This window comes from Ips typographus, linkage group LG11 (assembly GCF_016097725.1).
Source record: "Ips typographus isolate SLU linkage group LG11, UJ_Ityp_2.0, whole genome shotgun sequence".
NCBI classification, from domain to species: Eukaryota; Metazoa; Arthropoda; class Insecta; order Coleoptera; family Curculionidae; genus Ips; species Ips typographus.
Window position 1 is genome coordinate 3586358 of NC_138432.1, and position 13893 is coordinate 3600250.

General features: G+C 34.8%; 1 protein-coding gene across 4 annotated transcripts in view; it reads left to right on the forward strand.

The window, feature by feature from the left end:
• Positions 1 to 13893, forward strand: part of PH4alphaEFB (prolyl 4-hydroxylase subunit alpha-1) — a 68278-nt gene that overhangs the window by 31224 nt on the left and 23161 nt on the right. For all 4 annotated transcript variants that reach the window (XM_081989123.1, XM_081989126.1, XM_081989124.1 and 1 more), the window contains exons 3-5: positions 1355 to 1506; positions 4609 to 4740; positions 5075 to 5281. In XM_081989123.1, the coding sequence (XP_081845249.1) occupies positions 1355 to 1506; positions 4609 to 4740; positions 5075 to 5281 (491 nt within the window). The remainder of the gene's footprint in view (positions 1 to 1354; positions 1507 to 4608; positions 4741 to 5074; positions 5282 to 13893) is intronic.

Consider the following 13893-nt stretch of genomic DNA (forward strand, 5'->3'; position numbering starts at 1 on the left):
TTTTTATCGCATTGTAAGTAAATCTTGGTTTCTTGGCAGGTGGCCTAAAAAAATGTAAACAATGACTTTGAATCGACTTTGTTATGCAAAATGCATTTTTCTTATGCAAAACACTTCAGCCATGATGTATTTTTAATACCAAATGTTTCAATTAATAGGTCAGAGTACAGCATATTTTGCTCCCAGAACCCCCAAAATACAAAACACACATGTCTATAAGAAAAGCAGCTTCAAAGGAACGATTTTTGCTTCCAAATGCTCAAATCGGCAACGCTGCTTTCAAATACAGCTGGATCAAATGGCGGACATCTTAGAGTATGACGTCATCTGTTGTATGCTTATAACGTGGTTAAATCATCGAATTTACAAATTCTACATGATTTTGGTGGCTTGGAAGTTATTTTGCATTATCTTCAGAGTAACAATAAATGTATTTACAGGTAGTGGGGTAAATTTAAGACTGTATAGGCCAAAAAAAGTCAGGAAATTGTATAAATAAGTAAAATGTAGGTGCAAAAATCTATAATCGAAAGTAATATTGAACAAGTAATGTACAATACATTCTAAATAAAGCCAAAATGCCAATAAAATATCAATATTTTAAACTAAATATCTTTAACTCAAAAAGTTCACCTGTTATCTGTCAAATGACAAATTTATTTGGAAATATCTCAAAAACGGTCAAAGTTAGCTACTTTGTGCATCTCTAATGTTTTAAATTGTTTTGAGCTGTTCGACTCCTTGGCATAGATAGCGCCACTTACAGAAGGAAAAAACCTATATTTTTTGAAAATGCAAATAGACACGACCACTTTTACCCCGTTATACCCTTTTTTTAGAAAAATGTATTGTTTGCATGTAAAAAATCGGGTTACTTACACTCACGATTATTCGCAAAAAATGTTGCTTTTTTAAATTTGACTTTGACTGTGCAAATACCTTTGGGTTAAAGTGACAATTGGCTTAAATCAGATATGTCATTTTGGTCCATTTATGTATCAAGTAATTCTCTACCTCTTATGGCAAAACCTATTAAGATAGGATGTTATTTCAATGAATTTGAACCATAATGATTGTTGATTTGTTATTTTTTACTGTAATTACAGCTATTTGAAACCTGGAGGAAACAAACCATTTAAACCTGCCAAAAATGGCTTTTATAACAGTCTGCAGAAGTGTCAAAAACATGTAAACTTGCATAATTTTTTTAATTTGTTTAGTAACAAATAAGATGTCATTTTGGTCCAATTTTGCATCAAACTGTTCTCGGTTCTTATGGCAAAACCCATTAAGATAGTGGCTTATTTCAAGCAAATTTGAAACTTAATGATATCTGTTTTTGCTTTTGTTGCAGATATGTCGAAATATACCAAAAGCATCAGAAACTAGCACGAGAAGATCCGCAATCGTATCTAGCCAATCCGATTAATGCCTACACTTTGGTGAAAAGACTGACCACTGATTGGTCACAGGTGGAAACTCTTATTAATACCAGCATGAATGGAGGTAAATAGTTAATTTTTAGTATAAAATTAGATAAAAAACTAATATTTTTTAATATTTATTTATTCAGAAAAGATCAATTCAAGAAAAGAGCAACAAAACAGTTTGTAGAGAATCTTACCTTGTCTTGCAAAGCCAGAACAATATTTTCTATTCTTGTCTTGTGAAACTAGTTTCTTGTTTGTTCTTTCGGTTTATCATCTTCTTTGTTCTTTACACTACTGTTTTGTATTGCTTTTAACCTTCTTTACAATTCCTTTCAGCATTTCAATTCCCAATTCTTAAAGCTTTCTTTTTATTCTTTACCTATTTTGTCTCTAATTTTTTTCTATCAAATTCTCTCTCTTTTCTTGTCATTTTTTGTACTGGTAATTATGGTATTTATTACTTTAATAATAATTCTTTTGATTTGCTGCTTGCAGTTTATTTTCATTCATATTTTTTCAACTTTCTGTTCACTCACTTTTTGATTATATTTCTCTTTTTCTCTTCTTGTTCAAGTTTTGTCTTTTGTGTCTTTCTCCGTTTGCTGTCTTTTCTTTTTTATTACTTTTGTTTTTTGGTCATTATGTTTAATTTTTAAGTATTTTATTCTAATTCCAACTTGTTTGTTTTAAAAATTCTTCCAATCGCTTTTTAATATTTATTCAACTTTCTTTTTCTCTTTTTGACTGTATTTCTCTGGTTTTTCCTCTTCTTTGTTCAAATTTTGTCTTTTATTGTTTCTTCCTCCATTTTCTGTCCCTTTCTTCCTTCCAACATTGTCATTAAGTAATAACAATTTTCACGCTGTATATCTCGAAAACTGTACCATTTTTTGTACAGCACATAGCAGGCCACTGTGCCAAGCATAATTGAATGACGTAATAATATACAGGGTGTTCCATGTGTATGCGCAAACAACCGTTATTTGTGTATTAAGTTTCTCCTAAATTTTTGCAATTTTTTTAATCTTTTTTTTTCCAATTTTTATTATTAATCTCTTCTATTTCAAATTTGTTTATCCCAATAATGCTTCTAATCGTTCTTTAGTGTATTTCTCACTTTTTTTTCTGCCTTTCTTCATTTTCTGTATTTTTCGTGTTTTCAACGTTCTTATTTATTTTCCTATCCATTTATTATGTTCTTTTCCGAATTCTCTTCCTTCGTTTTCGTTTCTTTTATTTCGGTCTCTTTTACTATCACCTTATCAGTCCTTAACACTACTCTGTATTTGCTTCATTTTATTTTTCTGAATTATTTAAAACATTTTTTTTTTTGCATATTTTAATTCTCGATTTTGAATTTTTTTTTTTCATTTTACGACTCTTTTTATACTTTATTTTCTCTCGCCATGTTTTTCTCTAATCTTTTTTTGGTTTTGTAATTATTATGTTTGCAAATTTATTATTTTTTCCTTTTAACAACTTGTTTTTCCTAAATTTTTTTTCTATTTAATTCAAGTTATTTTCATTAATATTTTTTCAACTTGTTTTTTCTCTTTTTGACTGCATTTCTTCCTCTTTTTAACATTATCGTTTATTTTCCCTTTTTTATCTTATTTTTGTTTTACGTTTTTTTTATTTTGTTTATATATTTGTACCTATATTTTAATTTCATCTTCTACAATATTGTATTAAGGTGTTGACGTGCAAGGCAAAAAGTGACACAATGCCTTAAACTGCTTTTTTTCAACTCCATTCCGTCTGAGGAAAACTCCGTTAATTTAAGGAGCTACAAAAAAGTGTAAACAAGGAAAGTTCTAGGAAATTTCATGGTGTTTTGGCATTTAGAAGCCCCCTTAATGAGTTACAAGACAAAAAAAATGATAGAGTGCGCCAAACTTTTTTTTTAACTTTTTCTTTCCGTATTTTTAACTTAACCTTAACTTTTTAACCAGAGTTTTCTTTTTACAAGCCTTGCTCATCTTTTTGTGTTATTTCCAACTTTCTTTAATTTGTTCTTTTTTATATTTTTTTTGTACTTGCTCTTTTAATTTCTTTATCTGCTTTTGTTCCACCATTTTCTTTTTTGCACTATTCCAGAATTAGACTCAAAGATGGTAAGGCTAGCTAAAACAGAAGGCAAAGGTAGGTTAGGTTAGACTCAGAAATGGCAATAGAAGGGAAATGTTAGGTTAGGATATAAAGGAAAAGTTGCTAATTCTGATCGAGATTAAATATTAGGTTAAGCTCAGAAACAACATTAGCAGATTAAGTTAGGTTAAATTAGGAAAAAACGTTTTCCGAGTTCTCGGTAATTCTGTTCCGAAGTTCCAGGTTTAGTCTCAGAAATACCAACGTTTTAGGTTAGAGTCACAAACGACAACAAGAGGCAAAGTTAGGTTAAGTTGGTCTCCAAAATGACAACCAAAACAATAATTTTAGGGTTAAGTTAGACTCAGAAATTGCAATAGAAAGCAAAGTTAAGTTAGGATAAGGGTTTGATTGAGGTTGCTAATTCTTTGAGCACTGAAATTACCAGATTAGGTTAGGTTAGAGAAGATTGTGTGCTTGTATAGTGATTATGTTCCGAAATTCCAGATACAGTCTAAGAAATGTCGGAAATAGCAAGCTTAGGTTAAAGTAACCAATCACAACAAAAGGCAAACTTAGGTGACGTTTTTCTGCAAAATGACAACAGTAAACATATAGTTAGGTCTAGACTAGGTTAGGTTTAGTGTTATTTATTTCAATCCCTTCTCTCTCTTTCTCTTTCTTTATATCACCTTATCTGTCTTTAACACTGCGTTCTGAAACTCTTTACAGTTTTTATTTTCAAAGTTTTATATTTATATGCTAATTATTTCTCTTTATTAACAAATTCTCTCTTTAGTTTTTTTTGTTTTTGTTATTATTATGTCTTTTTTCCATTTCGTTTTTCATAATAATTGCTTCTTGCAGTTATTTTTATTAATATTTTTTTCTACTCCTTGTATTTCTATGGTTTTTTCACTTATTTTTTACGTTTTGATTTTTGTGTGTCATCTTTTTCCGCCTTTGGCGTCATGCTTAAACTTGTGCGATAAGCATATCTTATCCACCCTTGTTGTTCAATATATTATTATATACTTACTGTAGAATATTCCACCTACTATTTCATTGTTATTACTGTTTTTTTTTGCAGATACCATAGCAAATATCACGTACTGTAAGGAAAACATGAAGTTCCCTACTGACGAAGACTTAAACGGAGCTGCGGTGGCGTTAATGAGACTGCAAGACACTTATCGACTGGATACTTCTTCTTTAGCTAGAGGTCAGTAAATAGCCGTAACCTGGCCTCATCACGTGATCTAATAATATACCGGATGTCCCATTTGAAATAACCGAGTTATATTGCTTTGAACACTCTGTAGAAACATTTTCCACAAATTTTTCAATGAATTAAAGGCAGCTTTGACTTCAAATATCTCGAAAACTGTGAACATTTTGTAATGCACTATTTAGGTCAGTGGATAGCCCCAACCTGGCTTTATTACGTGATCTAATAATCTACAAAGTGTCCCCTTTAAACTAACCGAGTTATGTTGTTTTGAACTCTCTGTAGACCCTTTTATTAAACATTTTTGTACTAAGAAATTTTCTTTTAGGTGAACTAAATGGAGTCAAGTACAGTTCCGAATTGAGTGCAGCTGACTGTTTCGAGTTGGGTCGTCAATCGTACAATAATGGAGATTTCTACCACACTCAGCTGTGGATGGAAGAAGCCGACAAACGATTGAAACGCGAAGCGAAAAACGAAACGGTGGACGAGAGTGAAGTACTGGAATATTTAGCTTTTTCCATCTACAAACAAGGTACAGTCACTAAAACATATATTTTGGAAAATTATCTAGCAACACAGTAGGTTGAGCAAGTGTGGATTTATTTTACTTCAAATGAATTGATTGAGTATTTTAGCGTTTACCTTATGCAAAACATCTCAGCGAGCGGCTATTCTTTATTATTAATAAAGAACTTTTCAATTTGGCCGTAAAGGTCCAGGAATTTAAAAAATTATTAATTATAATTAAAAAAAATTAAAATTTTATTAAATTTTATTTTATTTTATTAATTATTATTAAAATTTTTAATTATTTTTATTTAATTATTTTTTTTTTAATTTTTTTTTTTTTTTTTTTCTAAATCCTCTAATAATAATCTTCTAAATTGGTTTTGACCCGGTTCGGCTGCAGCCCTGATAGCGCACTTGGCTGGTGCTTCTCTGGGTTTTGGGCAGTTTCCACTGTGGTGGTGTTTGCTGAATTTGACGCACCTGGTTTCCACGGTTTCCATGATGATGATTAGAGTCCGGATTTCTAGCAATTTTGCTTTTTGTAAATAATAAAAGCAACCAACCTTTGACATCTAATGTGAACGATTTATGCAAAAACGCGTCATTTGACAGACTTTGTTGATGCTTTTTTTGCTTTTTTCTTCGTTTTGTGCTTATTTCAGTTTTTTGTGCTTATTTACTGCTATTTTTGTATGATTTAACTAGTTTTTTACAAAACAAGCTTTTCAAGTTTTTAAAAATAAACTAAACTAATAACTGCTTTGAAAAAAATTGCTATATTGAGATATTTGAAACGACAAAAACATGTTGCAAATGAAGTATCAATTTAAAAAATTTAACCTAATCTAACCTAACCTAACCCCCTTATATAACTGACCAAAAAATTTCCAAATACTCCTGAAGTAGTCTAAAAAAATGTAAAAACATTCCAAAACTCTATAAAACCTCTAAAATGCATTGCAACACTTATATACAATAATTACAAAATATAAAAAACTTACTCGTTTATTTCGGTAATAATATGTAAATCACAAGACACAAATTAATCCTAAAACTCGAGATTATAAAAAGTGAATAATTGCTTCAGTTTCTAAGCAAATTTATTTACATTATAGTTTAATATTCGAAAAATATAGGAATCGATTTTTTTCTGTTATTCGAAGTAACTTTTTAAGCAGTCAATTCTTCTGGTGGAGGTTCTTTGGTACAAGGCCGTCGAAATTCTTGTCCATGTTCGTGGATCCATTTATTCGACACTGAAATTTTACACACCATATACAAGGTGTTTCACGATAAATCATCTTTCAGGAATTTTAATTCGAACATAAATTAAAAATTAGGTAAAAGATTTGTTCCACATCCAGCTGGACTCGAACCAACGACTGGCGTTAAAAAAGCAGTTTGGTGTCAATTTTTACCTTGTAACTCATTAAAAATGCTCTTAATGGCAAAAACATTAAATTTGCTACAAATTTCTGTATTCATACATTTTGTCAATTTTTGCCTTTTTGCCTCCTTAATACACACACCGGCAAAATTAGAGGAACTGTTTTATGAATTGTAGCTTGATTCTTCATGAATACATCTGTCTTATTACGATTTTTAAATGGTTTGTCTTTATGTCATATACAGAGACGAAAAGGAAGTAAGAAATTTTCTGTGCTCTTTGAAACACCCTGTGGAGAGAACAACTGAGAATTGAAAACAGTTTATAACATCAAATTGTAGCCCCTTATTTTCTGAACATTTCCTTTTTTAGTTCCCTCTGATATCTCAATTATTAAAGAAAATACAGCGTTTCGAAGAAAATGTGGATATTGATCTTCTTTTTCCCCACCTGTTTTAGCCACGGTTTCCTAATCAAAAAAAAAAAATTTAAGTAGAAAATTTTAGAAGCTATTCAGTAGTGTTTAGGGGTTTCTGGATATTTCAAAATGATCATAGAGGCCCTTAGCAATAGATAGAAACTTCTAAGAACGTTCAGAACCTTTTAAGAGGCCTTTGGTACTTTTGGAAAATTCGGAGAATGTTCAGGATCTTCTTAGAGGCCTCTAGACATTTTTAGAAGCTATTCAGTAGTGTTTAGGGGTTTCTGGCTTTTTCAAAATGATCATAGAGGCCCTTAGCAATAGATAGAAACTTCTAAGAACGTTCAGAACCTTTTAAGAGGCCTTTGGTTCTTTTGGAAAATTCAGAGAATGTTCAGGATCTTCTTAGAGACCTCTAGAAATTTTTAGAAGCTATTCAGTAGTGTTTAGGGGTTTCTGGCTTTTTCAAAATGATCATAGAGGCCCTTAGCAATAGATAGAAACTTCTGAGAACGTTCAGAACCTTCTAAGAGGCCTTTGGCTCTTTTGGAAAATTCAGAGAATGTTCAGGATCTTCTTAGAGACCTCTAGAAATTTTTAGAAGCTATTCAGTAGTGTTTAGGGGTTTCTGGCTTTTTCAAAATGATCATAGAGGCCCTTAGCAATAGATAGAAACTTCTGAGAACGTTCAGAACCTTCTAAGAGGCCTTTGGCTCTTTTGGAAAATTCAGAGAATGTTCAGGATCTTCTTAGAGACCTCTAGAAATTTTTAGAAGCTATTCAGTAGTGTTTAGGGGTTTCTGGCTTTTTCAAAATGATCATAGAGGCCCTTAGCAATTATAGAAAATTCTGAGAACGTTCAGAACCTTCTAAGAGGCCTTTGGTACTTTTGGAAAATTCAGAGAATGTACAAAGCACGTGAGAGAAAAATTTAGAGAGTTAAAAATTCTTACTCTGCCAAGTATGTTCATTTATTGCTGTCTTCTGTTCGCCCATGAAAACCAAGCCAACTTTCTTCATGTACACGACGTTCACAATTATAATATTCGTAACAACTCTGACTTTAGACAGGACTTTTACCGACTTAAAGCCAGCAGACTGGGCTCTAACTACTATTGCATAGAATTCTTAAACAAATTGTCTGCAGAACTGAGAGCTCTACCAACCAACAAGTTTAGCCCTCTAATCAAGCGATTTTTAATTGAACAAGCATTCTTCTCCATTGAAGAATTTACTTCGCTTCAAACTATTGATATTAATACTCACACATTATAGCTGTGTATTGATAATGCACCACCCCAAACATAACAATCGCAGGTACTCTAAGTTTATGTTTTGTTTTGTATTAATTTAGTATTATTGTTTAACTTTACCTTACTGTAGTAAAGATTTTATGCGCATTTTATTTTATACAATTACCAAATTTAATGTTGACTAAATGTATACATTTCCGAATGTCTGTAACATGTTATATAATAAATAAATAAAAAAAAATAAAAAATGCAGCCTAGAACAGTCTAAAAGCTTCCAAATGCTTTCAATTTATCTAAAAACTCTCAAAAGCTTCCGTAGGCTTCTAAAGCAGTTTAACAGCTTCCAAAAGTTCCTGAAACCGTCTAATACAAGGTTTAAAATGTCTTAAAGGCTGTCCAAAACCTTCAAGGCTCTTTAAACTGCCCAAATACCTTTCAAATGCTTCTAAAGTAGTCTAAAAAGGTTTTAAAACACTACAGAAACTGCAAAATATGTCTAAAGCCTTCCAAATAATCTTTAACTAGTCTAGAAGCTCTCAAAAAATTTCAAGGCAGTCTAAAAGCTTCCGTATGCTTCTAGAGCAGTTTAAAAGCTTCCAAAAGTTCAAATTCACATGTTTTAAAAGCAGTCCAGAACCATCAATGCTCCTAAAGCAGTCTAGAAAGATTTCAAAACACTACAGAAACTCCAAAATGCTTCTAAAGCAGTAGGAAGTCTTTCAAAACAGTCTAGAAGCTTCCAAAAGCTTTTAAAACACGCTAAATGCTTCCAAATAATCTTCAACTAGTCTAGAAGCTCCCAGAAGGTATTAAAGCAGTTTAGAAGCTTCCAAAAAATTTTGTGAACCGTGTAAGAGATTCCAAATGCCTCTAAAGCATTCCAGAACCCACAATATGCTGTTTAAACAGTACAAAAACCTTCCAAATGCTCTCAAGTAGTTCAAAAACCTTTTGTTTCAAAACAGTCTAAAATCTTCCGTATACTTCTAAAGCAATTTGAAATCTTCAAAAAATGTGTAGAAGTAAAACTTAAAAAAAATTTGCATCTCTGAAAGAGTTTTGTGCATTTTTACAGATTTTTATGCTTTTTTGAAGAAAATAATTTTGCTTTTTAAGCGCTTTTTTTCACGACTTTAGTGCTTTTTAATCCGGAGTCTAATGATGATATTGTTAGATGGGCTCCCTTCGGAGAAGACACTTAGGCCGCTAATTATTGTAACCCCAAAGCTCTTTTCTGATCGTCGCAACTGCCGGGCACTGTGTGAGAACGTGTATCGGAGTTTCCTCGTCTTCCAGACACAAGCGACATGCCGGATCCTGTGACAGACCCAGAATGTGCATGTGTCTTCTTATCTGACAGTGACCCGTGAGAAATCCTGTCACAGATTTGAGGTCCTTTCTGGATAATTCCATCAGGGACTTCGACTTGTTTCTTGGAAGCCCATGAGACATCGCGACTGCCGCATGCTTCCGGCCTCCTCCCAAGCAATATCGGATCTTTGCCAGAGATACGGTCCACAATGGCGCGTTCGACCGCGGGTCCTACGGGTCTCTCTTTGGAGCCACGAATGGCCAACCTGTCCGCCTCCTCGTTTCCCCTGACACCGGAGTGCCCTGGAACTCAAGTTAAGCTTGGTTCACATGAATCCGGAACATTCGCGGAATGCGGACAGCGGAAAATCGTTCAGCCAATCAGCGTTCTTCCGTAAGCGTTCTGTCCGTCTATCCGGACCGGATTGCATATTTTGATATTTTCCGCGCGTAAACGTCGTAATCATCACATTCATGACAGGGACAGAAAACAAAACAGAAACAGCAAAGCAAATATGTCCGTGGAGATGAACGAAAACGATTTTAACACTACGCTAATTGATTTTGTCCAAAGTTACCCCATTTTGTGGGATTCTAAGCACTCTCAAGCCTTGAAGAAGGCTTGGCTTCAGATTGCCAATCGAATGAAAACAATAGGTATTTGGTACAATCAGAGAGAAAAGCGCTGTCAAAGTTTGAACTGACAGAAACACAGTTTGAAAAGACAGTCAGCAACAAAATCGTCTGTTAAACTCACTTGGAGTGAGAAAATGACAGTTTTAAGCACATTTTTGGAATCTTCATTAAATTTCTTATCCAATAACCTAAAAAAAATCACAAAATTTGGTACAGTCAGGGAGAAAAGTGCTGCCAAAGTTTGAACTGGCAGAAACACAGTTTGAAAAGACAGTCAGCGACAAAATCGTCTGCTAAACTCACTTGGAGTGAGAAAATAACAGTTTTATTCACATTTTTGGAATCCTTATTAAGTTTCCTATCTACTAACCTAAAAAAACACTAAAAAATCGAGTATAGTCAGTTAGAAAAACAGTATCAAAGTTTGAACTGCCAGAAACACAGTTTGAAAGGACAGTCAGAGACAAAATCGCCTGTAAAACCCACTTGGAATGAGAAAATGACAGTTTTAAGCACATTTTTGGAATCCTCGTTAAATTTCCTATTTAGTTACTTGGAAAAACCGTATAAAATGTGGTACAGTCTGGGAGAAAAGCAGTGTCAAATTTTGAACTAAAAGAAACACAGTTCGGAAGGACAGTCAGGGACAAAATCGCTGGTAAAACCCACTTCTAGTAAGAAAATGTTTGATTTAAGTACATTTTTGGAATCCTCAGTAAATTTCCTATTCAATAGCCAAAAAAAAACAAAAAACATATCGGTACAGTCATGGTGAAAAATGGTGTCAAAGTTTGAATTGTTAGAAACACAGTTTGAAAGGACAGTCAAGGACAAAATCGCCTGTAAAACCCATTTGTGGTGTGAAAATGACAGTTTTAAACACATTTTTGGAATCCTCATTAAATTTCCTATCTACTAACCTAAAAAAACATTACCAAATTGAGTACAGTCAGAGAGAAAAACAGTGTCAAAGTTTGAACTAACAGAAACATAGTTTGAAAGGACAGTCAAGGTCGCCGACAAAATCGCCTGTAAAACTCATTTGTGGTGTGAAAATGACAGTTTTAAACACATTTTTGGAATCCTCATTAAATTTCCTATCCGATAGTCTAAAAAAACACTAAAAAATCGAGTATAGTCAGTTAGAAAAACAGTATCAAAATTTGAACTGCTAGAAACACAGTTTGAAAGGACAGTCAAGGACAAAATCGCCTGTAAAACCCACTTGTATTAACACTATTCCGTCAACCATTCCGCAGCTGTGTCACTCGTCACATGTGAACGACAAGTAGTTTTCCGTGCGTAAAAAGCATTCATTACGCACGTTCCGCACCCCGCGCTCCGTTATAATTCCGAATACATGAGAACCGAGCTTTAGACGTACCTTGGCCGTGAGCGACAGGAGTGTCTTCTTATACTCCATCACCAGCGCAGACGTCGTTGAATCAGCTTTTAAGGCAGCCATTGTTGCCTTGCTGTCCGTACAGATAATAAAATATATCCTTCCGGCGTAGCGGTGAGTTTAAAATAAACTCCCCGCATCGGATGATCGCGAAGATCTCGGCTTGGAAGATAGTACAGTGGCAGCCTAGAGGGAAGCTAAGCCTCTTCCACAAAGTCGCACCATACACACCTGCTCCTGCCCCCGTTCCGGTTTAGGATCCATCTGTAAACCAGATGTCTCCATGCGGCGGGAAGATAGAGTTTCGAGAGAATTCCCAGTCCTCCTTCTCGGGTACTACAAACTTTAGAGGTCAGCTGGACAGAAGCGTCGGAGGCACCCGATCCTGTTTTTCTTGCCTTCCTGGTTTAGTTTTTCTGTAGTTCCTGTCAGAAAACTTTCCTACTGAACTAAGAATACTAAACAAAATATGAAAAAATACCTTTTACGCAGGGATTTCAGCAAAACTAAAACAAATCGTGTTAACTAGCATAAATTACAGTAAAAACAACCTAAACATAAAAAATTCCATCTTCTAAATCAGGAATCATAACGGACAACCCAGCCTCGTGTTCCGAAATGAGAACGGTTCGGTTTATTTCCGGAACGGCAACCCAAGCCCAGGGTTTTCAAACGTTAACGGAAAAGACGGGAGATTCGGTCGGTATGACAGTACGGTTAAACGGTATCATTGTGCTCTTGGTATACGGTTCAAGAAAATGGGAAAGACGGTTTAAGTTTTCGGAACAGCGTTCCTTTGGATTTGACCAGCCGTGTTATTACATCCAGTACTGGCAGTTCAAAGAAAACCAGCTTTAAAATACCGATGGAGGTTTTGCGGATTACGGAATCGTGTCCCTCGAAGTTAATCAGCCGTGTTATGTCAGCCTGTATTGGCGGTTCAAAGGAAACGATTCGGCAATACTTTTTGTCTGAGTAATTTCGGGATTGTGGCTTGCCGAAGTTGACCAGCGGTGTTATGATAGCCTGCACTGGCAGTTCAGAGGAAACAATTCGGAAATTAATGGATTTCAAAGCCGTAGTCTTCGAAGTTAACTAGCGGTGTTATGACAGCCTGCACTGGCAGTTCAAAGGAAACAGCTTGGAAATGCCACCTTCAGTTTAACCCCAAGAGCAACAACACAAGAAAAAGGTCGGTGCTGGTGTAGACGGATAGACAAGTTGGAACGTTCGGGAAATCTGCGCTTGTCGGTGGACGGTTGTGAGCTCTGCGACGGTCTGCCGTTAACTCTTGATGGATCGGTTCTGGGGAAGACGGTTTATTTATACAGGGTAGTTCACTGAAAAGCGTATAATACGTGCAATTGTTGATTAGATCCTTTGTGAACCGGTTTCGACCGGTGGGACGGTTCAGAGCAAATTTTTTTTATGTTTAACTTTACTTTTACCACCCTCTTTAACAAATTTTAACAATTTTAACTTAGTTCGGTAAGTTTTACCTGTGAAGTGCAATTTTAGACTAGACTAGGTTAGGTTAGGTGTTGAGTTGCGTGGTGGTCTCCGGTGGATCGGCCTCTATCTGACGAATTTGAGTGCTGATGATGATACCAACAGATAAAACTATATTTTTATCAAATTACAGAGATTTGAGCACATTTTCACTTATTAAAAGTAGTGTTACTATATATATTATAAGGGTTGCCCATATTCGACGAACCCATCTGGCAACGCCATAACTTTTGACAGAGATGTCAGATCGCTTAATGACATACCGCGTTTGAAGCGTCAGTCCAAGCAGATTTTTACCATGGAACAATACACGCCACGCGAGCGCTCTGAAATAGTTGAAATTTACATTCAACAGAACAAGTCAATTGTGAAAACTCAACCAGGAGCGTTATCGCGACATGATGGCCAATTTTGTGATGCCAATTATTCGTCGAAAGCGTATGAGGCAGTTCTGGTTTCAACAAGACGGCGCTCCACCGCACACAAGTCGCATAACAATCGATTTTCTGAAGAAATTGTTTCCGGGCCGTTTGATGTCGAAAAGTGGTGATTTGGACTGGCCACCGCGTTCGCCCGATTTGACGCCGCCTGACTTCTTCTTGTGGGGATATTTGAAGTCAAAGGTTTACGTTAAGAGCTCAAGGACAACATTCGTGAAGAAATAGCCGCTATTCCGGCCGAAATGTTGGCGAAAACGATGGAAAATGCTGCAAAA